Source organism: Penaeus vannamei, chromosome 1 (genome assembly GCF_042767895.1).
Source record: "Penaeus vannamei isolate JL-2024 chromosome 1, ASM4276789v1, whole genome shotgun sequence".
NCBI lineage: Eukaryota > Metazoa > Arthropoda > Malacostraca > Decapoda > Penaeidae > Penaeus > Penaeus vannamei.
In genome coordinates, this window is record NC_091549.1 from 22,768,204 (window position 1) to 22,793,203 (window position 25,000).

At 45.2% G+C, this 25,000-nt stretch overlaps 1 protein-coding gene across 2 annotated transcripts in view; it reads right to left on the reverse strand.

The window, feature by feature from the left end:
• LOC138861504 (T-cell leukemia homeobox protein 3-like) overlaps positions 1-25,000 on the reverse strand; it is an 82,587-nt gene that overhangs the window by 31,564 nt on the left and 26,023 nt on the right. For both annotated transcript variants that reach the window (XM_070121115.1, XM_070121105.1), the window contains exons 2-3: positions 22,722-22,816; positions 19,898-20,031 (exon numbers count right to left, since the gene is read on the reverse strand). In XM_070121115.1, coding sequence (XP_069977216.1) covers positions 19,898-20,031; positions 22,722-22,816 — 229 coding nt within the window. The remainder of the gene's footprint in view (positions 1-19,897; positions 20,032-22,721; positions 22,817-25,000) is intronic.

A 25,000-nucleotide genomic window follows, 5' to 3' on the forward strand; every position in this document is an offset into this window, starting at 1 on the left:
TGCGTGTGTGTGTGTGTGTGTGTGTGTGTGTGTGTGTGTGTGTGTGTGTGTGTGTGAGAGAAAGGAAGGGGGAAGAAAGAGAAATGATGAATGTATGTCGTGGTTAAATATCATAATTAAAACCTGCTGAAAATTCATACTGGTCGCATTTTCCTCCATGATACAAAAACCCGAGCACCATAAGCAGGGGCAGCGCCAAGCAGGCGACGAACTGAAGGGGAAAGCAGGCAAGCAAACAGAAGCATAGAACAGGGAAGCAGGAAAGAACAAGAAACAAGCGAGAAAAACAATCAGACGAAAATGAAGGAAAGGTGAAACCAGACGCAAAAAAAAGTAATAAGGCAGTACAAAGCAAGCAAACAAACAAACAGAAAGAAAATAAGAAAACCAAACGAACGAAAAAGCAAGTGAAGATGGAAGCAAGCGCACAGGACCCTAGGGCGGGAGCAGGCAAAGCAGGCAGAGCATTCAAGCATTCAGGCAAGCAGACCCAGGTAGGCTCCGAGACGCGCCGGCACCAGCTGTTCCTCCTCGACGACTAATCGGGCGCTCGCGTGTGACAGAGGTCTCATGGCCCGAGCATAAGGACCATGAATGGCCTCTGTGATGCGGGGCCACGGCTGTCCGCCAGAGAGATTATAGCCCTTTATTATTGACGTATGATGGCCTCTCTCGGGCGTTAGGGGCGGGTTTGCTGTGCCTCGAGGAGTCTGGGCTTGGATCTGCTCGCTCGCTCGCTCTCTCTCTCTCTCTCTCTCTCTTTCTCTATTTCTTCGTCTCTCTCTCTCTCTTTCTCTATTTCTTCGTCTCTCTCTCTCTCTCTCTTTCTTTCTTCGTCTCTCTCTCTCTCTTTCTCTATTTCTTCGTCTCTCTCTCTCTCTTTCTCTATTTCTTCGTCTCTCTCTCTTTTTCTCTATTTCTTCGTCTCTCTCTCTCTCTCTTTCTCTATTTCTTCGTCTCTCTCTCTCTCTTTCTCTATTTCTTCGTCTCTCTCTCTCTTTCTCTATTTCTTCGTCTCTCTCTCTCTCTTTCTCTATTTCTTCGTCTCTCTCTCTTTCTCTATTTCTTCGTCTCTCTCTCTCTCTCTCTCTCTCTCTTTCTCTATTTCTTCGTCTCTCTCTCTATCTTTCTCTCAATCTTCGTCTCTCTCTCTCGCTCTCTCATTTGCTTTCTCCCCTTTCGTTATCGTTTTGGTTCTCCCTTTCGTTATGTCTTTGATTCTCCCTTTTGTTATCTCTTTGCTTCACCCTTTTCCATTACTCTTTCGTTGTCTTTACTTTCTTTCTCCCTCGTTTTGTCTGTGTATGTTTGTGTCTTTTTCTCTTATTCTCTTTCGCTCAACCCCGTTCTTCTCTCTCACTCTCACTATCACTCTCGCACTTACTCTCACTCTCCCCCTCTCTCTCTCTCTCATTCTCTCTCTCCCTCTCTCTCCCATAGGTGGGCTTTAATGCTAATAATAGTGATAATGATGGTGATGATGATGATGATGATGGTGATGAGGATTACGAGTGATACCATGATTATGACCCATTATGATCATGATTATGACTATGATAATAATACTATTACTAATACTGGTACTAACATTACTACTGCTACTACTACTAATGATCATAATGATAGTAATAATAATGAATACAATAATGATAATGATAACAATAATAATAATGATAATAATCTTCATAATAATAATGATCTTAATGATAATAGCAACAATCATAATCATTATCATCATCATCATCATAATAATAATAATAGTAATGATAATATGATAATAATAATGATAATAATAGATAATAATGATAATAATAAAAAATAATGATAATAATAAATAATAATAATGATAATAATAACAACAACAATAAAATAATAAAAGAGAGAGAGAATATCAGAAAATGTGAACAAGACACAAATTCACATCCACTTGATCCAGTAATTACTAGTTATTCACATCCGCAACCCTTTCTCCGTCGTTCGCTCCTTCCTTCCTTCTTTCTTCCTTCTCCCTCTTCTTTTATCCCTCCTTTCTTCCCTATCCCTCTCCTGTCTCCCCTCCCCCTTCTCTCTTCTTCTCCTTTTCTTCCTTCCTTTAATTTATCTTTTTCCTTTTCCTCCTTTCCTTCGTGTCCATCTATTTTCCTCTTCTCCTTCTCTCCTCCTTTTCCCCCTTCTTTCACTCCCTCATCCTTCCTTCCTTCCTTCCTTCTCTCCTTCCCTTCGCCCTACCACTTCTCCCTCCTCTCCTCCTTCTCTTCCTCCTTCCCCCTTTCCTTCCTTCCTTTCCTCCCACCATCTCTCCTCCCTCCTCCTCCTTTTCCTCGCCCCTCCCTTTCCTCCTACCTTCCTTCCCTCCTCTCCTCTCCTCCCATCCCTCCTCCTCCTTCCCCCCTCTCCTCTCCTCTTCTCTCCTTCGTGGATTTACTGCGAGCGAAAACAAATTCGTGCGTGCATACAGGGAGAACTGGGGTGAGGGGAGGGGGGGAAGGGGGGAGGCGAAGAGATGAGGGGAGGGAGGGAAGAGGGGTTGTTGAGAACAGGGTATATAACAAGGAGAGAGGAAAATAACGAGGAAGGAGAAGAGGTTTAGACGAGATTTTTTTTTTCTAAGTCGAGGAAAAGGAAGGTCTTCAATATATGACTTTAAAAAAATTATATAAAAGAGGAGGGGTCTTCAATCATGTCAATTTAGGCCTATTCGGCAGGTCAAAGCAAGCAATACCGGGCGCCGGTCTACGAGGGGGGGGGAGGGAAGGGGGTTCTATAAGGCGGAAAGGGGAGGGGTGGGGAGAGGGGAAGGGGGTTCTATAAGGCGGAATGGGGAGGGGTGGGGAGGGGGAAGGGGGTTCTATAAGGCGGAAAGGGGGAGGGGTGGGGAGGGGGAAGGGGGTTCTATAAGGCGGCTAGGGGGAGGGGTGGGGAGGGGGAAGGGGGTTCGATAAGAGGGAAGACGGGCTGAGGATAGGGGAAGAGGAGGGAAGAGGAGGGAAGGACATCTGCCATCGCCACCGCTTCTGCCGCCGCTTCTGCCGCCGCCGCCGCCGCCTCCGTCTCGCGTTCGTGCAGCTAATACGATTTTCAATCTCGTGCGGCCCGTTGTTTGGGTCAAAATTCATGTCGAAAATCACATGTTTCGTTACAATTTGCTTGATTGACTGACGTTTCATAGCAGTGATTCATAAACCATTCCCCCCCCCCCCCCCCGAGCGCAATCACCGGCCGACGTCGCGAAATATCGATCCGAAAATCTGCAGAGAGCGGGGGGGGGGGGATTTTTCGGAATGGGGGGGAGGGGGGAAGGGAGGGAGGGATTGGGGGGAGGAAGGGAGGAGGATTGGGGGGAGGGAAGGGAGGGAGAGGATTGGGGGGTGGGAGGAGAGGATTGGGAGGGGAGGGAGGGAGAGGATTGAGAGGGGGGAAGGGAGGGAGGGGAGTGGGGATGCGAAGGATATGAAGAACCTAAATTAGAAACAAGGGGAGGAGTTAAATGGGGGGATAGGGGGGATACGAAGATGAAAAAATAAAAACGAGATTGAGAGAAAGAGAAAAAGAAAGAGAGAAAGAGAAAGAGACACAGCAGAAATGGACGAAGAGTTACATATTTCAATCTCCTTTCATGAAGCAGTTCCGAAATCCATCTATTTATCTATTTGTATTTATTTATCCATATCTATCTCTCTATCTATCTACGTACCTATCTGTGCATTTACATATCCATCTATCTATCTATTGTTTTTGGGAAGGTGGAGAGGAATTCTTGGAAAAAAATTAGAAAGAAAAATGCTTCAATCTTTGCTTCTCCTTGCTTCGTTTTTTGCTTCAATGTCCTTTTCCATCATCTTGCATCTCTTTATGTTTATCTTTTTTTATGTTTGATCTTCCATTGCGTGTGTTATGCCCATCGCCATTTTTAGGGCCTTTGTAGTCTTCAAATCCAGTTTATTTCTGTTATTTCTGGTTTGTTTATATTTCATATTTATTCTCCCCTCCCATTTCCCTCTTTTTATGTCCGTCTTTTTTGGTCTTTAACTTTTTTATATTTTCTTTATATTTTTTTCTTTGTTTTGATTTTTGTTTTGTTTTTGTTTTTCGTCTGTTTACCACCCTCTTCTCTCCGCCATTTTGTACGGCCGTCGGAACTCCTATAATACACAGCTCTGAATCCGGTCTCTTTTCTTTATCTTTTTATCTCCCGCCCCCCTTTTTTTTAGAACCCGCAGTCCGTTATTTACGCCTCCCCCCCCCCCACCCTCCCCAACCAAAATGCTCCGTCACTTACCCCGCGATTTCCACCTCCTTCACCTACTCCTCCGCGACGTCGCTCCGCCCGCACCGCCACCCGACATCAGGGTCCGCTCATCACCGTCATCTTTCCCGGCGCCGACTCACGACGACGACTCGCCGCCGCGCCCGACAAAGCTTAAAACCTTCTTATTCTACCCCTCATCTCTACCGGCGTCTACCGTCATCTACCGCCGGCAATCACCCTGCCAGCACGCGAAAATCACAGGCAAGAGAACCGCAGAAAAACACGCGCCAAAGGGGAGCACCGCGTCGACGACATAGATCCACATGGTACGTTCTCGACGACATGGATCCATGGGGTACGTTCTCGACGACATGGATCCACATGGTACGTTCTCGACGACATGGATCCACATGGTACGTTCTCGACGACATGGATCCACATGGTACGTTCTCGACGACATGGATCCACATGGTACGTTCTCGACGACATAGATCCACATGGTACGTTTTCGACGACATAGATCCACATGGTACGTTTTCGACGACATAGATCCACATGGTACGTTCTCGACGACATGGATCCATGTGGTACGTTCTCTCCCTCTCGTGCTCTCCTTCCCAGGGGAGTGGGTGTGGGAGAGGGAGGGAGTGGGAGAGGAAAAGGGAGGGAGGGTAGGAGGGAGTGGGAGAGGAAAAGGGAGGGAGGGTAGGTGGGAGTGGGAGAGGAAAAGGGAGGGAGGGAAGGAATGGAAGGAGGTAGGAAGGGAAGGAGGGAAGGAGGAAGGGAGGGAGGGAGGAAAGGAAGGAAGAAGGGAGGGAAGGAGAGAAAGAGAGAGAGAGAATCAAAAACAGAAACAGAAAAAGAAAAAGAGACGGAGACAGACAGACAAACGCAACGCAAACATCAACTTCTTGTAAAACGTAATACCAGGTGGTTACGAGTCCATCACCCCCCCCCCCCCCGCCCAAACCTCCACCTCCCACCCCACACACCCTTCCTAACCCCACCCCGCCCCTTTCCCACCCATTCCCACCCTCCTCACCCCACCCTCCCCACCCTACGAACGCCCCTCCCCCCTCCCCACCCTACGAACACCCCTCCCCCCTCCCCACCCTACGAACACCCCTCCCCTCCTTCCCCACCCAAAGAACACCCCTCCCCCCCTCCCCCCCCCCTCCACCCCTACCAATTCACTGCGAATTATTAATGTTTTAGAGGTCTTCGATGTGTATACTTTAGCCCGTGTGATTGCCGCCGATGTGCTTCTTGAGACGACTAATCCTGCGACTGTTTTTCACCCGCGTCGCTTAAGGTTTCTTTAGGGGGGGGAGGGGGAGGGGGGAGGGGGAGGGAGAGGGCCAAGAGGTCGAGGTAACGCGGAGATTTTTTTTTTTTTTTTTTTTTTTTTGAGGTTGAGGAAAAGCGTATAAGGTGGCTATCGAGGTTGGGATTATCACGATTAGACAAGAGGATAAGTGAAGATAGGATAAACAGGAGGACATATTTGGATATACGTACATGGACATACACTTACATGTACACACACAGATATACGTATACATACATACAGGTAAACACTCGTACACACACAAACATACATACATAGACCGTTTTTATAATCACAATAGCAAAAAAAATCACTCATGAGAAGCTGTTAAAAGCGAAATAGGGTCAAGACAGGAAGTTGCCAATCTAAAAAAAAAAAAAATGGCTGATGTGAAAATCTAGACTTCACATCTCGGCCGCGAAGATTTTAAGAAAATTAACTACAATTTAATGATCGTTTGTTCAATGTGTCTTCCAAAGCACTTTCTGTTGGACACTGGCTGAGTTTTATCGTAAAATTAGTCGACGTCTAACATTCAAATGAATAACTTTCACGAAAACGGAAACACGATTTCACGGGGCCCGTTTCGGTAAAAAAATAACAACAGTGACAAACAACAGAGACAGATAGACAGATAGACAGAGACAGACAGACAGACAGACAGACTAACAAAGAGAGAGATGGAGAGAGAGACAGACAGACGTATAGCAAAAATAATGAACTTCAAAACCAGATTCTGGGATGCTTGTCTCCTTCATCCGCACTAAAGCCACCTGGCGTTTAACGAAGACGACTCAGAAGTAAAATCCTAATCACGATTCACAGATAAGGAAGTTTTTATAAGGAAGTTCCTTTTCAAAAATAAAAAAACGGAATTGATGAAGAAACGAAAACAAAAATGAAATACATGTAAATGAACGTGTGAATGAATAGAAAAATAGATAAATAAAGATGAAATATATATAAATATATATATATGTATATATATACACACATATATATATATATATATATATATATATATTTATATATATATATATATATATATATATATATATATATATATGAGTATATGAACGAGTGAGTAAACATAAAAAATAAACAAATAAACATATGAAAAACAACAACTAAAGGAAACGAAAATACACAAAAGAAACAAATACATAAACAAACAAACGAATAAATAAATACATAAATACAAGAATACAAAACGTTCCGACCGCCGCAGCGTTTTTGGGGGGCGGGGCTTCGGTCGCCGCCGAGGAGCCACCGGAAACGTTTAGTCATGAGCTGCTGTTTGTTTACAGACGGCGCCGCAAAAAGCCCAGGTGTAGTTCTCGCTCTCGCTCTCTCTCTCTGTCTCTCTCTGTCTCTCTCTGTCTCTCTGTGTCTCTCTGTGTCTCTCTGTGTCTCTCTGTGTCTCTCTGTGTCTCTCTGTGTCTCTCTCTCTCTCTCTCTCTCTCTCTCTCCCTCTCTCTCTCTCTCTCTCTCTCTCTCTCTGTCACTCTCTTATCTCTATTTCTGTGTCTATCTATCTATCTCTGTCTCTGTCACTCTCTCTTTATCTATGCCTCTGTCTGTCTCTCTCTCTGTCTCTCTCTCTCTCTCTCTCTCTCTCTCTCTCTCTCTCTCTCTCTCTATATATATATATATATATATATATATATATATATATATATATATATATACATATTTATATATATATATATATATATATATATATATATATATCACTCTCTCCCTCACTTTCCTCCCTCCCTCCCTCTTCCTTTCCTCTTCCTCCTCCCTCCCTCTCCCTCTCTCTCTCCCCCTCCCTCTCCCTCTCTCTCTCTCTCTCCGTCATTCAATCTCGCCTTCTTGCCCGCCAGCGTAATGACAGCGGCCGCAGTCAAAGTCCCATTGTGTACACCGCCATTTTTGCACGGGAGTTCTGCGCCCGGCCTGGCATCACTGGCTCCGAAATGACACGGCAGCGAAGACGGGAAGTGGGGAAGGGGGGAGGGTGGGAGTGCGAGGGAGGGGGAACGGGGAGAGGGAGTGCGAGAGAGGGGGAGGGAGAGGGGAGTGCGAGAGAGGGAGGGGGAGGGGGAGTGCGGGGGAAGGGGGTGGGAGTGCGGAATAAGGGGGAAATGAGAGGGAGAGGGGAAGGGAAGGGGAGGGGGACGGGGATGGGGAGGAGGAGGAAGGGGGAAGGAAGGGGGAGAGCGTCTCTGCGTGTTTGTACGACGGATAATCCTACGGGTGGGGAGGGGTGGATGGGGAGAAGGGGAGAAGGGTGTGTGGGGAGAGAGGATAGAGGAGGAGGAAGGTGGTATGGAGAAGGGGAGAAGTGAGAGAGAGAGGGGAGAAGTAAGAAGAGGGCGAGGAGGGAGGAGAGACGTAGGAAGAGCGGGAGGGGAGAGAGGAGAGAGAGGGAAGAAGGACGTATGGGAAATAGGAGAGAGAGGAGAGAGGGGAGAAAGAGGGAAACAAAGATAGGGGTGGGGGGTCACGACAACAACACAAGCCACCGACCAGATTTAAAGCTCTTGATTAATGCACATTATAGCCCAACTATCCTTAGCCCTCCCCTCTCCCCCTACCCCTCCCCTCTCTCTCCCTACCCCCTCCCGTCTCCCCCCTACCCCTCCCCTCTCCCCCCCCCTACCCCTCCGACCATCATGGCTACGGAAGATTTGCGAAATATCTACCATTACGCCGCTGAGTTACAGAGCCCGCTGCGTCGAGAACATGTGTTCGAAGCAGGAGGAGATGGAAGAGGAGGAGGAGAAGGAGGAGTGAGGACCTAAGAAAGGGCGAAAGAAGCCTGGGAGGTTTCCGCCGCGCGCCCAAAGAACTAGTTTTAGCGTCGCTTACCTCCTGCAATTGGGGTTCTTTAAGGATTTTTGTTGACTCGCCGACGCACATATGCACACACACGAGGCACTCTGGAGGCGCGCGGGGGCAAGGCGTACACGAACGCACGCCCATTACATTAATGTAAATGCATGTTTATGTTGATTACTTCGGCCCAAAACCCCCGAAGATTATGGTAATCGCTCCGCACAGGAAATTATTTAGGCGGCGGGATGGTAGTATCGTGCTGTGACGTAATGACGAGTCTCCGCGCGGCCGTAAGAGGAGACAGATCCGTTCCAGGCGCCAGGGGCTTCCTTGGGGGGGGGGGGGGGGGGGGGGGCTGGTCGGTTGGAATATTTGGGAATATTTGGAATGTTTGGGGTATTTGGGATGGTTGGAATGGTTGGGTGATTTGGAATCTGGAACAAGTGGAATGGTTGGGTTGTTTGGAGTATCTTGAATAAGTGGAATGTTTGGGTTACTTGGAATATTTGGAACAAGTGGAACGTTTGGGTTATTTGGAATATTTGGAACAAATGGAACGCTTGGGTTACTTGGAATATTTGGAACAAGTGGAACGTTTGGGGTATTTGGAATATTTTGAGCGAGTGGAACGTCTGGAACATTTAGAATGATTGGAGCCCAAATCGCACATGGCACACGAAGTAATACGAGTCCACCGTTTACAGATTATCATGGACTTCGAACGAATCTTCAGCTAGCCCTTTCTATAGTAGAGTTTCAACCATAACAACTCACAACACAAACATTTCGCCCACTTAAAAAACTGGCTTTATCTCGAAAAGAAGAAAATAAAGGGGGTGAGGGAGCTAAAACCAACATTTGCTTTTACACTCTTACACTGAAAGCTATAGAAACACCCATAAAAGATATCAACTCACTATTAAAAAAAGAGAGAGAAATCACGGCTTTGTCCAAAATTCGCTTTATAAAGGAAAAGAGAAGGATGTTATCTAATGCGTTGGCCATCAAGCTCCCTCCACCCGGTTCCCAAAAGCCTGTACCAGAATCCGCCGGAATTGTAAGTCACATTCGGACTCGAGCAGACATCTTGCGCTCCGTCCGCGTCCTTCTCCACACACACATACATGTATATAGGTGTGTGTGTGTGTGTGTGTGTGTGTGTGTGTGTGTGTGTGTGTGTGTGTGTGTGTGTGTGTGTGTGTGTGTGTGTGTGTGTGTGTGTGTGTGTGTGTGTGTGTGTGTCTGTGCATATATGCATCTCTATATAAATACATATATATACATATATCTATGTATATATGTACATTATATATCTATGTACATATATGTACATAGATATATAATTTATATATATATATACATATATAAACATATATATACATATATATACATACACACATACACACACACACACACACATAGATATATACATATATATATATATATATATATATATATATATATATATATATATATATATATATATATATATATATATATATATATGTATATATATATATATATATATATATATATATATATATATACATATACATATATATGTAAATATACATGAATATGCGTGTGTGTATGTGTGTGTGTGTTTGTGCGTGCGTGCGTGCGTGCGTGTGTTCGTGTGTGCATTCATATATACGTATGTATACGCACAGAAACACAGGAAAGACTCTACAAATCAAAGATAATAATAAACAACAGCGGTAACTCAATATTCTCGCATTTTTGCAGTCAGATGTTTTATTTCTGTCCCCTTTGGCACGGGCCGAACATCGCCTAATGGTCAGCTGCATATTTAATGGCGAGAGAGGGAAGGGGGAGGAGGGAGGGGGAGGGAGGGTGTCAGTACAGAGCACAGACAGTTTAAAAAAATAATAATGAAAATAGCAGATAGAAAAAAATAATAATAATAAAAATAAAAATACGCCCAAAGAGTTACGTTTCTCTTCTGATGTTTTTAAACTTTTTTTTTTCGTTTTTTCGTTGAAATCATTTAGGGAATTATCCTGAGGTTTAGGAGAACGTTCTAAGGATATTCATCTCGGGATTTCGAAAATTCAAATCGGTATTTCAATTTTTTAAAATTTATAACGTTTTTTTTCTTTGAACTTGCGTTTTTGTTGCAATGTTGTTGTTTTGCTTTTTGTTTTGTTTTTTCAAAGGAAATGGCTTGTTCCCAAAGACATTATCAGTTTCTTAACGGACTATCTCTTTTCTCCCTCCTCATTTCTCTCATTTTTCTTCTATCTTCTACTTCTTTCTTTTCTATTTTATGTCATTTTCCTCCTCATTCATTCCTTTTTATTTTCTCATCTTCTTATATCATGTACTTCGCCTTTTATGGCTTCCTCTTTTAACTCTCTTCCCTTTATATCTATTTATCTTTCGTTGTTTCTCCTCCCACTCCACTTTCATGCCTTTTTCTATTCCTCTTCCTTCTCGTGTTTTTCTTTCTTTCTCCTTCCTTCTTCCTTCTCCTCCTCTCCTTATCTTCCTCTTCCTCCTCCTCCTCCTTGTCTTCCTCATCTTCCTCTTCCTCATCCTCTTCCTCCTCATCTTCCTCCTCATCTTCATCTTCATCTTCCTATTTTTCTTCCTCCTTCTTATACTGATTTTCTTCTTCTCCCTCCTCCCTATTCCTCCTTTCCCCCTCCAACCCACCCCACCTGCTGGAAGAGACACGGAATTGCCCACTTCGTCACATCTCCCTCCCTCCCCTCCTCCCTCCCCACACTCCATCCCCCACCGCCTTCTCCCCCCTCCCCCTTCCTCACCCCCCCTTCTCCCCTTCCCCTCTCAACCCCTTCTCCCACCGCCTTCTCCCCCTCCCCTTCCCTCCCCCCCTTCTCCCACCTCCTTCTTCCCCTCCCCCTTCCCCCACCGCCTTCTCCCCCCTCCCCCTTCTCCCCGCGTCTGTAGTGGGGTTTCTCCATGCACTGTCGTAGCGGGGGGTGGGGAGGGGAAGGAGGGAATGGAGGGAAAGAATAAGGAGGAGGTGGGTGGGGGAGGAAGGGAGGGAAAGAATAAGGAGGAGGTGGGTTGAATGGCGATAAAAAGGAGGGTGGGGTGAAATGGAGGGGGTGGGATTAGTGGGGGAGAGGGGGTTGAAAGGGAGAAAAAAAGGGGTGGGAGGGTAGTGCAAGGGAGGGTAATGTAAGAGATAAAATGGAGGCGGAAGGGAGGGCTAAGTTAAGGGAGGAATCAAGACGCGAAGGAGCAAGGGAGAGGTGTGTTGAAGGGAAAAAGAGAGAGAGAGAGGAGAACGAGGGAGAGGTGGAATGAGAGAAAATAGAGGAGGAAGTTGATGGGGAAACAGAGGATGGGGGAGGAAGGGAGAGGTGGATTGAAGGGGAAAGAGTGGTGGGGGGGCAAGGGAGAGGTAAGAGTAGGGGGAAATGGTGGCCAAAGGAGGGGGAGATTAAGGGAGAAAAGGCGGGGGATGGTAGAGTAAGGGAGAATGAGATAAAGAGAGGGAAGAAGGGAGGAAGGGCTGACTTAAGGGGGAAACAGGGAAAGGAGGGAGCATAGAAGGAGATAAATGGAGAAACAGGTGGAGGGGGGGGCAGTGGAGAGGGGGGTTAAAGGGGGGAAAGAAAGGCTTCCAATGAGAAGGGAGGGAAGACAAGACGAAAGGAAAGGATAAAATGGGATGAGACAAAGGGAGGTGATACGCAAATAAAATAAAAAAATCTTAATTGGCACCATCTCAAATGTTTTCTGTTCACCCGACATAATAACTGATGTATGTACAAGGTTGCATTTTGGCCAGTAATTTGGGTAGATAATGCGCCGTAAGTCAAATGTAACTGATATTTTGTCGTCGAATTAGGTTATCCACGCTGCCTTCAACCGCCATGATAAACTTTCGCGAGTTATTAACGACTCGCACTATATCATGCAAGAAAGAATTTAAGCTGGTAATAATGAAAGAAATCTAATGGAATGTCCATCACGGGTAACAAGCATGTCAATGAGAATAACTATTAACGACACAAAAAGAGGGTGTCATAAAAGTCACATGCTCACTGGCAACTCTGCGCGTGTCGGTTGCGTGTCACCAAGTGTCATTACAGCCTAAATGCAGCCGTTATACTGACACATGACTCGTATAAATCACATTAAATGTTCGCCGCGACTGGAAACCAACATGGAAGGAACTTAGAATGGATTCTTATTTCTGCGTTTAACGTGGTTTATATTCCCAGCCGTCCTGAGGGCAACACTCGTCGTAAAACGGAGCCGCGTACCCGCGGGGTTATATCGTTATTATCATTCCTTATGCGATGTTTAATGTCTAGGAATCTTAGAAAAGGTTAGGACGTCAACACGCAACGCTGGAATTTATTATTCTTTCAACGACGAGAACGACCGTTGTTTATCCTGCGCATTAATTCCGTATGCATGATCACGGGGCGATTGGGTCAAAGCATTTTCTCTGGAAGACTCCTGCGGTCAAGACGAGGGAAGTACTGGAGATGGCGGCCATGTTTTATGGGGACGAGGAAGCCAAACTGCCGGAAGGTTGTCGGGGTACATGCCATGGGGGCACGCACACACACACACACACACACAGACACACACACACACACACACACACACACACACACACACACACACACACACACACACACACACACACACACAGAGAGAGAGAGAGAGAGAGAGAGAGAGAGAGAGAGAGAGAGAGAGAGAGAGAGAGAGAGAGAGAGAGAGAGAGAGAGGCCGAGAGAAAGAGAAAGAGAGAGAGAGAGAGAGAGAGAGAGAGAGAGAGAGAGAGAGAGAGAGAGAGAGAGAGAGAGAGAGAGAGAGAGAGAGAGAGAGAGAGAGAGAGAGAGAGAGAAAGAGAAAGAGAAAGAGAGAGAGAGAGAGAGAGAGAGAGAGAGAGAGAGAGAGAAGAGAGAGAGAGAGAGAGAGAGAGAGAGAGAGAGAGAGAGAGAGAGAGAGAGAGAGAGAGAGAGAGAGAGAGAGAGAGAGAGAGAGAGAGAGAGGGGGGGGGGCACACACACACACACACACACACACACACACACACACACACACACACACACACACACACACACACACACACACATATATATATATATATATATATATATATATATATATATATATATATATATATATATATATTAACATACCTTGCATAGGAGAGGAGGACAGAGAATGGCTCTTTCCCGCTTCCCGAACACGCATACTTATGTATATATATATATACACACATGCAGATATATAGATATATAGTGAGACAGATAGACAAATGGATAGATAAATTGATAGGCAGATGAGTAGATAAGGAGATAGACAGATATATAGGGAGATAGATAAAGGGATAGACATAGTCAGGTTAAATAGACAGACATAGATAGACAATCAGAAAGATAGATAAGCAGGTTGATAGATAGACATACAGATATGCACATCGATAAACAAGCAGACAAATAAAAAGCCAGACAGACAAACACGTAGACAGATAGATATATGTGTGCCACGGCCTCCCTTTTCTCTCGACTTCTCTTACGAAAAACTCCCTGGCGACACTCCCTCGTAAACCGCTCTCGAAGGTTAAACTAAGTTAGAGTTGGGCGGAGAAAGATTCATTCGGTGGACACTGCAAATCACCGTCTCCTCTTCCCCCTCTCTCTCTCTCTCCCCGTTATCTGCCTTCCCTTCCTCCCCCTCTCTCTCCCTCCGCGTTATCTACCTCCCCCCCTCTCTCTCTCCCTCCCCATTATCTACCTTCCCCCTCCCCTCTCTCTCCCTTCCCCATTATCTACCTTCCCCCTCTCTCTCCCTCCCCATTATCTACCTTCCCCTCCCCTCTCTCTCTCCCCATTATCTACCTTCCCTTCCTCCCCCTCTCTCTCCTTCCCCATTATCTACCTTTCCTCCTCTCTCTCTATTATCTACCTTATCACTTCCCCTCTCTCTATCTACCTTCCCCTCTGTCTATTATCTACCTTCCCCCCTTCCCCTATTCCCCATTATCTACCTCTGCCCTTTGGATTATACCCAACTTCTTAACCCCAGTATATTTTTGTCTTTCCTAATTCCACTTTCCTTATCCTTGTCTCTTATTCCCTTCTCCTCCGTCTCCTCCATTTACACTTCCGTTACAGACTCATGTACTTCTCTTTCTCTCTCTTTTCATCTTTTCCTTTCTTTCTATTTGTCCGGTTAGGCATATCGTCTCTTATTCCCTTACACTCTTCTTCTCTCTCTCTCCCTTGCATCCTTACTCTCCTCTGATGTTCCCTCTTCCCATCCTTTATATTCTCCCTCTCTTCATTACTCCTTCTCCCACCCCCTCCCTCCTCCCCCCTCCACTCCCTCCACCTCCACTCCCTCCACCTCCACTCTCTCCACCTCCACTCCCTCCCTACCCCCCACTACACCCCTCCCTCCTCTCCCACTCCCTCCGTCCTCCCCCCACTCCCTTCTCCTCCCACTCCCTCCTTCCTCCCACCACCCCCTCCCTCCTCTCCCACTCCCTTCTCCTCCCACCACTCCCTTCTCCTCCCACCACCCCCTCCCTCCTCTCCCACTCCCTCCTCCTCTCCCACTCCCTTCTCCTCCCCCCACCCCCTCCCTCCTCTCCCACTCCCTCCTTCTCCCCGCCCACTCCCTTCTCCTCCCACCACCCCCTCCCTCCTCTCCCACTCCCTCCGCCCTCCTCTCCCACTCCCTCCGTCCTCCCCCCCCTCCCTCCGTCCTCCCACCACCCCCTCCCTCCTCCCCCACTCCCTCCCCTCCTCCCCACTCCCCCTCCCTCCTCTCCCACCACCTCTCCTCCCTCCTTCTCTCCCACTCCCTCCGCCGCTCCTCCCCACTCCATTCTCCTCCTCCACTCCCTCCCACTCCTCCCCCCTCCCACTCCCTTCTCCTCCCACCACCCCCTCCCTCCTCTCCCACTCCCTCCGTCCTCTCCCCACTCCCTCCTCCTCTCCCACTCTCCTCCCTCCTCTCCCCACTCCCTCCCTCCTCTCCCACTCCCTCCTCCCTCCTCCACTCCTCCCTCCTCTCCCACTCCCTCCTCCTCCACTTCCCCCACTCCCCCTCCTCCCCTCCCTCCTTCCTCTCCCACCACTCCTCCCCTCCCTCTCCCCCACTCCCTCCGTCCCCCCCCACTGCCTCCTCCTCCCACCATCCCTCCTCCCTCCCTCCCACTCCCTCTCTCCTCCTCCACTCACCCTCTCCTCCCTCCTCTCCCACTCCCTTTCTCCTCCCACCACCTCTCCTCCCTCCTCTCCCACTCCTCCGTCCCTCCTCTCCACTCCTCCGTCCTCCCCCCACTCCTCCGTTCTCCTCCCACTCCCTCCTCCTCCTAACTATTTTCAATTAACAAGCTTCCGAACCCGACAAATCCCTATTAACTTTTAACTTGGAGAACTTGTCGTCCCCTTAGACTCGAGACGCCGTTGCTATGGGAACGCCAACTCCGGGAAACGTTCTTTTTGTGAGTGGGAGTGGGAGTGGGAGTGGGAGTGTGTGTGTGTGTGTGTGTGTGTGTGTGTGTGTGTGTGTGTGTGTGTGTGTGTGTGTGTGTGTGTGTGTGTGTGTGTGTGTGTGAGAGAGAGAGAGAGAGAGAGAGAGAGAGAGAGAGAGAGAGACAGAGACAGAGAGAGAGAGCGAGGGGAGACAGAGACAGAGAGAGCGAGCGAGGGGAGACAGAGACAGAGAGAGAGAGAGCGAGCGAGGGGAGACAGAGACAGAGAGAGAGAGCGAGCGAGGGGAGACAGAGAGAGAGAGAGCGAGACAGAGAGAAAGAGAGAGAGAGAAAGAGAGAGAGAGAGAGAGAGAGAGAGAGAGAGAGAGAGAGAGAGAGAGAGAGAGAGAGAGAGAGAGAGAGAGAGAGAGAGAGAGAGAGAGAGAGAGATAAAGAGAGAGAGAGAATGTTTTGTTTTAAGAGCGTGTATTTTCATATAACTTCATTGTAGGTATGCAAGTGGGTAGGAGCTTGTATGTGTACGTGTATGTATATGGGCGCTTATGCGTCCGTTCACATGTGAATGTAAGTACATGAACGTTTACGATAATAATGAATAAATAAACAATGAATAAACATAAAGAAAATCATGACAAATTAAGACAATGGAAAAAAAGCCAAAATCTTATTATAAAATATACATAAAAACCCACAGGAAAAAAGTAATAATAACAACAAGAATTACGATGATTACCCACATAACAACGACAAAATCCAAACCCAAGAACACACCGCCAAAAGAATACACATGCATCTAAATCATTCGCTTAATACCCCTAAAAACAGAAGAGCCAAAAGCAAGTGTTTAATCATGATAATTCCCCGCCATCTTTTCAGCGCGGGAAAGAATTTTGGCGCGCTAACGAAGTCACATTTTTGCGTCGACAGATAATGTCAACTGGCACCTAATCGAGCCTAACTGCAAATCCCACAAAGAACGCAATTAAAAAAAATCATTCGCAGTAAAAAAAAAGGATAATATCCACTCTTCTAAAATAGTTTTGAGTAATCGTGTGTGTGTGAATTTATCCGGTCGTTTATTCGTTCGTAGGCTATGATGACGGCGAGTCTTAAAAGGAATATTTAATAATAATCATAAACTAAGCATTACACAAGTCAAATGAATGAATGAAAAGAAAAAAAAAGATGAATGAAAATGGAAATGAATGAAATTCGGAAATGAACGCGAAAAGACCCACACTCTTGTTTTTACTTATCACCGACAATAACGCGATTTAATCTCACAGCTAACACATCCAAATTATATGCGCGTCCATCTGACTCCAGCATAATCTCCTTCAAATAACATTAATACATTCTTTATCGTCCAAACTTTCGCAACTTCTCCCTCCCTCCCCCCCCCCCCAAAAAAAAAAAAGAGAGAGAGAGAGAGAGAGAGAGAGAGAGAGAGTCATTTGCAACTTAATGAGTTAGCAGCCGAACCTCACCCAAATGCGCGCGGTTTGTATAATTCCCTTTTCCACACATCCGGGGACTTGAAGGGTGGAGGGCAGGGGGGAGGGGGAGGGCAGGGGTGGTGGAAGAGAGAGAGTAGAGGAAGGGTGAAAAAATTGCGATAATAATCCCTGGGTAAACCTTAATTTCTCACCTGACTTACACTTTCATTACTTGGGGATATCAAATGAATAAAAGTCACTGGGCATCTGTATTCTTCCTTCTTTTCCCCTCCCAGCTCCTCCTCCTCCTACTCCTATTCCTCTTATTCCTTCTCCGCATTCTACCTCTTCCTCTTCCCCCTCCTCCTACTTCTGTTCCGAGTTTTTTTTTCCTCCATCTCCTTTTTCTTCACCTACCTACCCTCTTCCTCCTCCCTCTTTTCCTTCTCTTCCTCCTCCTCCTCCTCCTTTTCCTCATCCTTCTTCTCCTTCCATCCCTCGTCCTCCTCCTTTATCTTTCTTTCTCTTCAGCTTCTTCTTCCTCCCTCTCCTCCTCCTCATCCTCCTGTTCTTTCTCTTCCTCCTCTTGCTCTTCTTCCATTTATTCTACTTCCTACTCCTCCACCAACTCTTCTTTTTCTTCGTCCATCTCCTCCTCCTTCCCCTCCCCCCCTCCCCCTCCTCTTCCTCCTCCTCCACCTACCCCTCCTCTTCCTCCTCCTCCACCTCCCCGTCCTCTTTCTCCTCCATCCCAGCATCCTCTCCTACCACTCCCCCCCCCTCACCCCATCCCCCAACCCCCTCCCAACCCCCCCCCACCCCTTCTATATTTGCTGTGACATTTACCTTTCCTCGCTTCCAAAATGACTAATCTTTACTCGCCAAAACAGTGTAATCTTTTCCCCCGGTCCAAAACCTAGTCTTCGTTGTTGAAGGGGAGGGGAGAGAGGGGAAGAGGAGGGAGGGAGGGTGTGGAGGGGATGGGGAGGAGAGGGAAGAGGGGGAGGGAGGGAGGGGGAAGAGAGAGGGAGGGAGGGAGGGTGTGGAGGGGAGGGGAACAGAGAGGGAGGGGGAAGAGGGGGAGGGATGGAGGGGATGGTTTGAGGGTGGGGGTGGGGTGGGGGGGGATCAGAAACGTAAAAGTGGCCGGGCATAATTGATGAGAGAAACGAGGTTTTCGAGTTAATTTGACTGTGACGATAATTACTGCCATCTAGATCAATTAAGCCTATGTTTTATCGTCCCTTAATTAGATTAGGCTGGAAGAGAGTTAGAAGTAAATTGCTCCCTTGTTATCTCCGCCCAGCGTTTCTTCTTTTTTCTTCTTCTCCTTCTTCACCTTCACCTTCTCCTTCTCCTCCGTCTCCTTCTCCTCCTCAATCTTCTTTTTCTTTTCCCTCTCCTTCTCCTTCTCCTCCTCAATCTTCTTTTTCTTCTTCTACTACTTCTTTTAATTCTACTTCTTCTTCTACTTCGACTTCTACTCCTTCTCCTTCTCCTTCTTCTTCTTCTTCTACTTCGACTTCTTCTTCCCTTCTTCTTCTTCTTCTTCTTCTTCTTCTTCTTCTTCTTCTTCTTCTTCTCCTTATTCACCACCACCACCACCACCACCACCACCACCACCTCCACCTCCTCCTCCTCCTCTTCCTCCTCCTCCTCCTCCTCCTCATTCACCTCCTCCTCATTCACCTCCTCCTCCTCCTCCTCTTCTTCTTCTTCATGTCTTTAAGGTCACTGAAGCTCGAGACGACCCAGCTTAAAGAGCTTATCGAGGTTTTAAGAGCAATGGCGATAAGAAAGCGATAATTAGTGAAAAAAAAAATCATAATCATTTTCTTTTCTTTCTCCTCCTCGCCCAGCCGGAAGACGGAGGGAAAAGGAGGAAATCGGGGATTACTTTCGAGAAGGCAGATTTTTTTCGCACTTATCTGTTGTTTTCGGGCTCGATTATCTCTTCCATTTAATCCTTTTAAATCCTCAAGGACTGGAGATTGTTATCTTATTCGTGGGGATTATTAAGTCCTTTTATCGAAGATCTTCTCACTTGGGTGTTAAGGTAATGAGAGATCGAAACACATACACTAACAACGTAAGAACATGGAAATACAAAAAAAAAATCTACCTTGCTTTCATCTCCCTATCCTAATCCACCAAAAATCTATGAAGTTACCGATTTTTTTATAAATCTTTTAAAAAAAAATAATAATCCGAAACCCCTTATCAAAAGATGTAAAAATAAAATTCGGGAATGCCTGTACACAAATATATATATTAAAAAAAAAATCCGAAATACCTAAATACATGTACATATATACATACATACATGCACACATACATATATATACATAATAATATATATATATATACATATATACATACATACATATATATACATAATATATATATATACATATATACATACATACATATGTATATATATATATATATATATATATATATATATATATATATATATATATATATATATGACATCCAAGAGACCTCATAAAATACATATCTAAAAAAAACAATCGAAAGAACCCACAAAAAATATAAATTTGTAAAAAAAATAAAAAATAAAAAAATAAAAGCCCTCAACTCACCTCCACTTGGTTCTCCTGTTCTGGAACCACGTCTTGACCTGCGCGTCCGTCATCTTGAGCTGCTTGGCCAGGGCTGCTCGCTCGCTGGACGCCAAGTACTTCTGCTTGTTGAACCGTTTCTCGAGCTCGTTCACCTACAACGGGGAAATGGACAGGTCGTTCAATGGCCCGTAAATGGTTGTTTAAGGTTGGTGGTAAAATGGTGGTGGGGAGATTGGGTTTGTGGTGTTGATGGTGTGTATGATGGTTGTGGCGTTTGTGGGGGTGGGGGTGAAAATAGATTTGTGGTGTTGATAGTGTGTATGTGATCGTGGTGAAAACAGACGTGTTGTTGATAGTGTGTATGTGGTGGTGGTGAGAATAAGGTTGTGGTGTAGAGACTGTTTTTTTCTGGTGATGTTTGTTCAATCAAGGTTGTGGTAGTTGATTACTGGTGGTGAGAACAAGTCTGCGGTGTTGAAAATGTGATTATGATGACGTTTGTTTACTTAAAATTATGACATACTTGGTCGCTGGTGAGGGCTGTACCGCCGTTGATAGAGCCGTGGCCTTGTAAATGTGTGTATGTTGTTACTAATGCGTGTTTGTGCGTGTGGAGAGTGGGGATAATATGTGCTTGTGGTAGGGGCAGTGTGTGTCTGTGGTTAGCGTAACATGTCTTTGTGGTGACGTTTGAGGTGACGTTGAGAGCTGTGCCACCGGTGCTGCTAGTGTGATGTAGCGGTGTTTCACGTGGTGCAAAAAAACGCGAGACTAGAGTAACATTAATTGCTAATTTGGTCGTACAGCTGTTCGGGGGTTTTGGGGTCGTGTCCCGTGGAGGTTCAAAGCCACATTTACGTTTACTTGTATGTGCTGAAGTCACGGTGTTCTCACGTGGTCGTATTTGTCTATTCTGGTCGTTGTAATCGTTCTAGTGTTTTTTTTTATTATTATTATTATTATTATTTCGTATTTAAGACTATCTGTCAATAATATATGTATGTTTGATTTCACTTGAGCCGCTCTTAATTCATCATCGATTGTGTGTGCGTGTATCTGTATACATGAATAAATTAACTGATTAATAAAAGTATATATATACACATATATACATATTAACATATATACATATACACCTGTATACGAATACATGCATACACATACATACATATATATACATATATATACACACTATATATGTGTACATATACATATACGCTTCTATACATATATTCATATATATATACAATATACATATCCATATATATGTTTATGTTTATATATATATATATATATATATATATATATATATATATGTATGTATGTATGTATGTATGTATATATGTATATATGTATGGATATATATATATATATATATATATATATATATATATATATATATATATATATATATATACTGCATCATACAACATTTATAACCACAGACAAAGGTGTAATACGTTAGCAACGCACACGCATATCATACTCGATGGCGTTATAAACAACAGCGATCGACAGTTGATGATAGCATGGCTGGCTTTTATCCTCAGTATCCCTTGAATGATAAATGATCGGAGAATCTCGTAGAATTATACATCCTGCAATATCTATTCAACATTCATGGAGCTGAGCTGCACTGGGGGAGCGTAGGGCTTAGCTGTTTGATCTTCTCGCTGTCAGTTTAAAGAAATTGTTATTCACTTTTACACTAACGCTCACTCGAGTTGCCGACTAACCGCCAGAGAATCAATCGCGTGTCCGTCTTTATTTAGCTGATTATGCTTGACTGATGGCTCAATCTGCTGCCGCGTTCAACCTTTGTGCACAATGCAGTGAACACGTGTTCAGAATACCCTAAAGACCGGAATTGGTCGTCCTGAAGCCACGAAAACCCGTTCAAATGGCGTGACCGGGCGAGTCGAACGTGCCCCTCGTGACTCGGCCGCTCATGGTAACACTGTCAGGGAAGGAGATCGTTAGCACTGTTGCCAACCGCGGCTGCCGTGTGCTTCTGCATATACCTGCGGCTATGTTTGCACAAAGAAAAGTGTGAGTCGCGTGTTAAAAGTTTAATGACGAAAATGCAAGACTATTAATATGTTTATATTTTCGTGTTTTCTTTATTTTTTTAATTTATTTTTTCGAGGGACTATCGAGAGTGGACTGAAAAAGTATATTCCATAATAATCACGATTTAACATTCTCTTACAAATCATATTTCTATATCGAGAAATTCAAATGGGGAAAGAAAGAATTGATAATAAGGAACACAACCATTTAAAAATACTTCGGACATTTAGTGACGGGGCCTAACGTGCGCCATCCGCGGTTTTGAGAAAGAGAATTCGTTATATCTGATATTTCGGATTCTGGTGTCGCGTGACGTCAGAAGGGATGTCATTACGTCATTGCGAAATCAAATTCATAAAAAAGTGCAGGTTCTGCTATTCATTTCGCCTTGGACACTTCAAAGATGCAGTTGTGCATGCATGGCCGGTTTCGAACGCTGCGCATTAGCTCGCATGTATATCCTTTGTTTACACACACGCATATATACAGATTCGTGTGCTATTTTTCGGATATACTTCCTCACCAGCAGATATGCCTCCCTGTAAATATAGTTACAAACCTGCACACATATCCACACATTCTTCACTAAAATCCTATATCAATTCACTCACCTAACCCACACACAGTCCTACAGGAACCCATCTTCGGGATCCAATACCACATGAAATCCTCAACAACATACACGGACAACAACCACAATGCACGATAATTCACAAACAAAAATAACCCTTATCTCCCCATCTGCAAAAAGGATCGCCTTGTAGGATCTAACCTGAACTCTGGTGAAGGAGGTGCGGGGTTTCTTTCGCTTCGGCGGCGTCCTCGACTGGTAAGGGTGTCCGATCCTCCGAGGGAATCCAAAGGGACCTGTTGAGATAAGAGATAAAAGGGGGATTAGAATATAAGATCGGAGGGACTGGGTGTTGGTGACTGATTACGGATGGTTGGAGAGAGGGAGAGAAAGAGAGAGGGGAAGGGATGGAGTGAGAGAGAGAGAGGGAGAAAGAGATAGAGACAGACAGACAGAGAGAGCGGTGGCGAGAATGAGAAAGTCAGACAGAGAGAGAATGTGTCTGACGGAGAAGGAAAACAAAAGCGCAGAGGGAAAGTGTTAAAAAGGATTAGATTAGAAGATTAAAAGCAGAGAGCCGAATCAAAAGGATAAATATAGGGGATTTAAAAGATACAATCCAAAGAAACAAAACACGAGAGGATCAGAATCCAGGATTCAATGAAAATATTTTTTTTAATACCACTTTTTGTTACCAAAGACACGAACAGAGAGAGGGAGAAAAAAGCTAAAAAAAGGAGAGAGAAAAAAACATATATAATACAAAGAAAGGGGAAAGAAAAAAACAAATAATACAAAGAAAGGGGGGGAAATCAACACAAAAAATAACGAAAAATCATAAATCACGAAGAGATACGTCGGTCGGTTAAACGTAAAAACGCAAGCGGACTTTTAAACCGGCGAGTAAATTGAGAGTGTCAAGATCATCAGCAGGTTAGTAAGACCGATCATTCTTTCGTGTTTATGGAGTCTCGCGTGACGCAAGTCCCTTCCTGGGCCAGACGTCTTATAAGCAGATATATGTTTTCTTAAGATTAATGGTAGTAAATTCTCTATTATTTCAAGTTTCACTTAATTTCAAAACCCATTTTTCATTTTCTGTCTTTTGTGCGACGGGGGGGAGGGGGGGAGGAGGGGAGTGGGGGTGCAGTCACGCTGTCACGAGATGTTTAAAGGCTTTCGTCAGTGTCAGTCTGAAACGACCAAGAAATGGATAAAGCGCAAATAAATGGATAAGAAATTCATATCGAAATGTAGTATATATATACAAACCACAATATTTCATTTATCAATACTCCGACTGTAATCTGATTACATTTGTTTTTCTTTTTTTGTATTTAATACCGGTGTGTTTTATACTTATTAGAAGCAATTATCTTTGGCAGTTTTCTTAAGACAGAAATACAGAGACAGAGGAGAGGAAAGAGGAAGAGAGAGAGAGAGAGACAGTGGGAAAAGACATAGGCAAAAAGGAGTGAAAGTACTGTACATAAAACAGATAAGGAGAAATAAGCCCAAATAATGAAAACAAACGAAATACGGAGTGTAGGGTATCCCTTCCAAGCCTTATAACACGCGAAAAAAACGTCGATTTTATAATCACGTTCCTTTAAGAAAAAAAAAAAGAAAAATCCTAGATGAAACCACACAAACACACACACATACACACACATACACACACACACACACACAAAGAAACACACTCACATATACACACACACAAACACGCGCACACACACACGCATACAAACACACACACACACGCACACACACCAACGATCCCCGCCCACCGAGAATGGGCGTAGAAGGACCACGTGGTTTTCCTCAGTAATGCCACCGAGGTCTTGGCCAAGGGGACCATACGTGGGTATCATGTCACCCATCCTTCAGGATCTCTGACCGCGGTTCCTGGGGACTGTGTCACGAGGTTGACGGAGAGGGAGGAAGGGAAGGAGAGAGGGAGAGGGAGAGGGAGGAAGGGAAGGAGGGAGGGAGAGAGAGGAGGAAGAAGGGAGGGAGAGAGAGGGAAGGAGGGAGGGAGAGAGAGAAGGAAGAAGGGAGGGAGAGAGAGAGAGGGAAGGAGGGAGGGAGAGAGGGAGAGAGAAGATGAATGATAGACAGACAAACAGACAGAAACCCCCCAAAATATCCAGACAGAGACAAGATCATGGAAAAAGACAAAGCCAGGCAAACAGACATACAAAATGACAGAGGGAGAGAGAAAGAGAGAGACAAAGACCGAGCAATAAGGAGGCAGCAGAGACCGACAGCCAGACCACCTGGAGACCACAAATGTCGCTCCCTTTAGCTCCTCTTTCAGAGGATGCGATCGTGGGCGTGAGAAGTGGAGGAGGATAATGACAGGACAAAAAGACATGGGAAAGTACAGGAGAATAGGAGGGCTAAGAAAAGACAATGGGTATGTGTGGAGGGAAAGTGGATGATAAGCAGACGAAGGGAAGAAAAGGTAAATGTGAGAG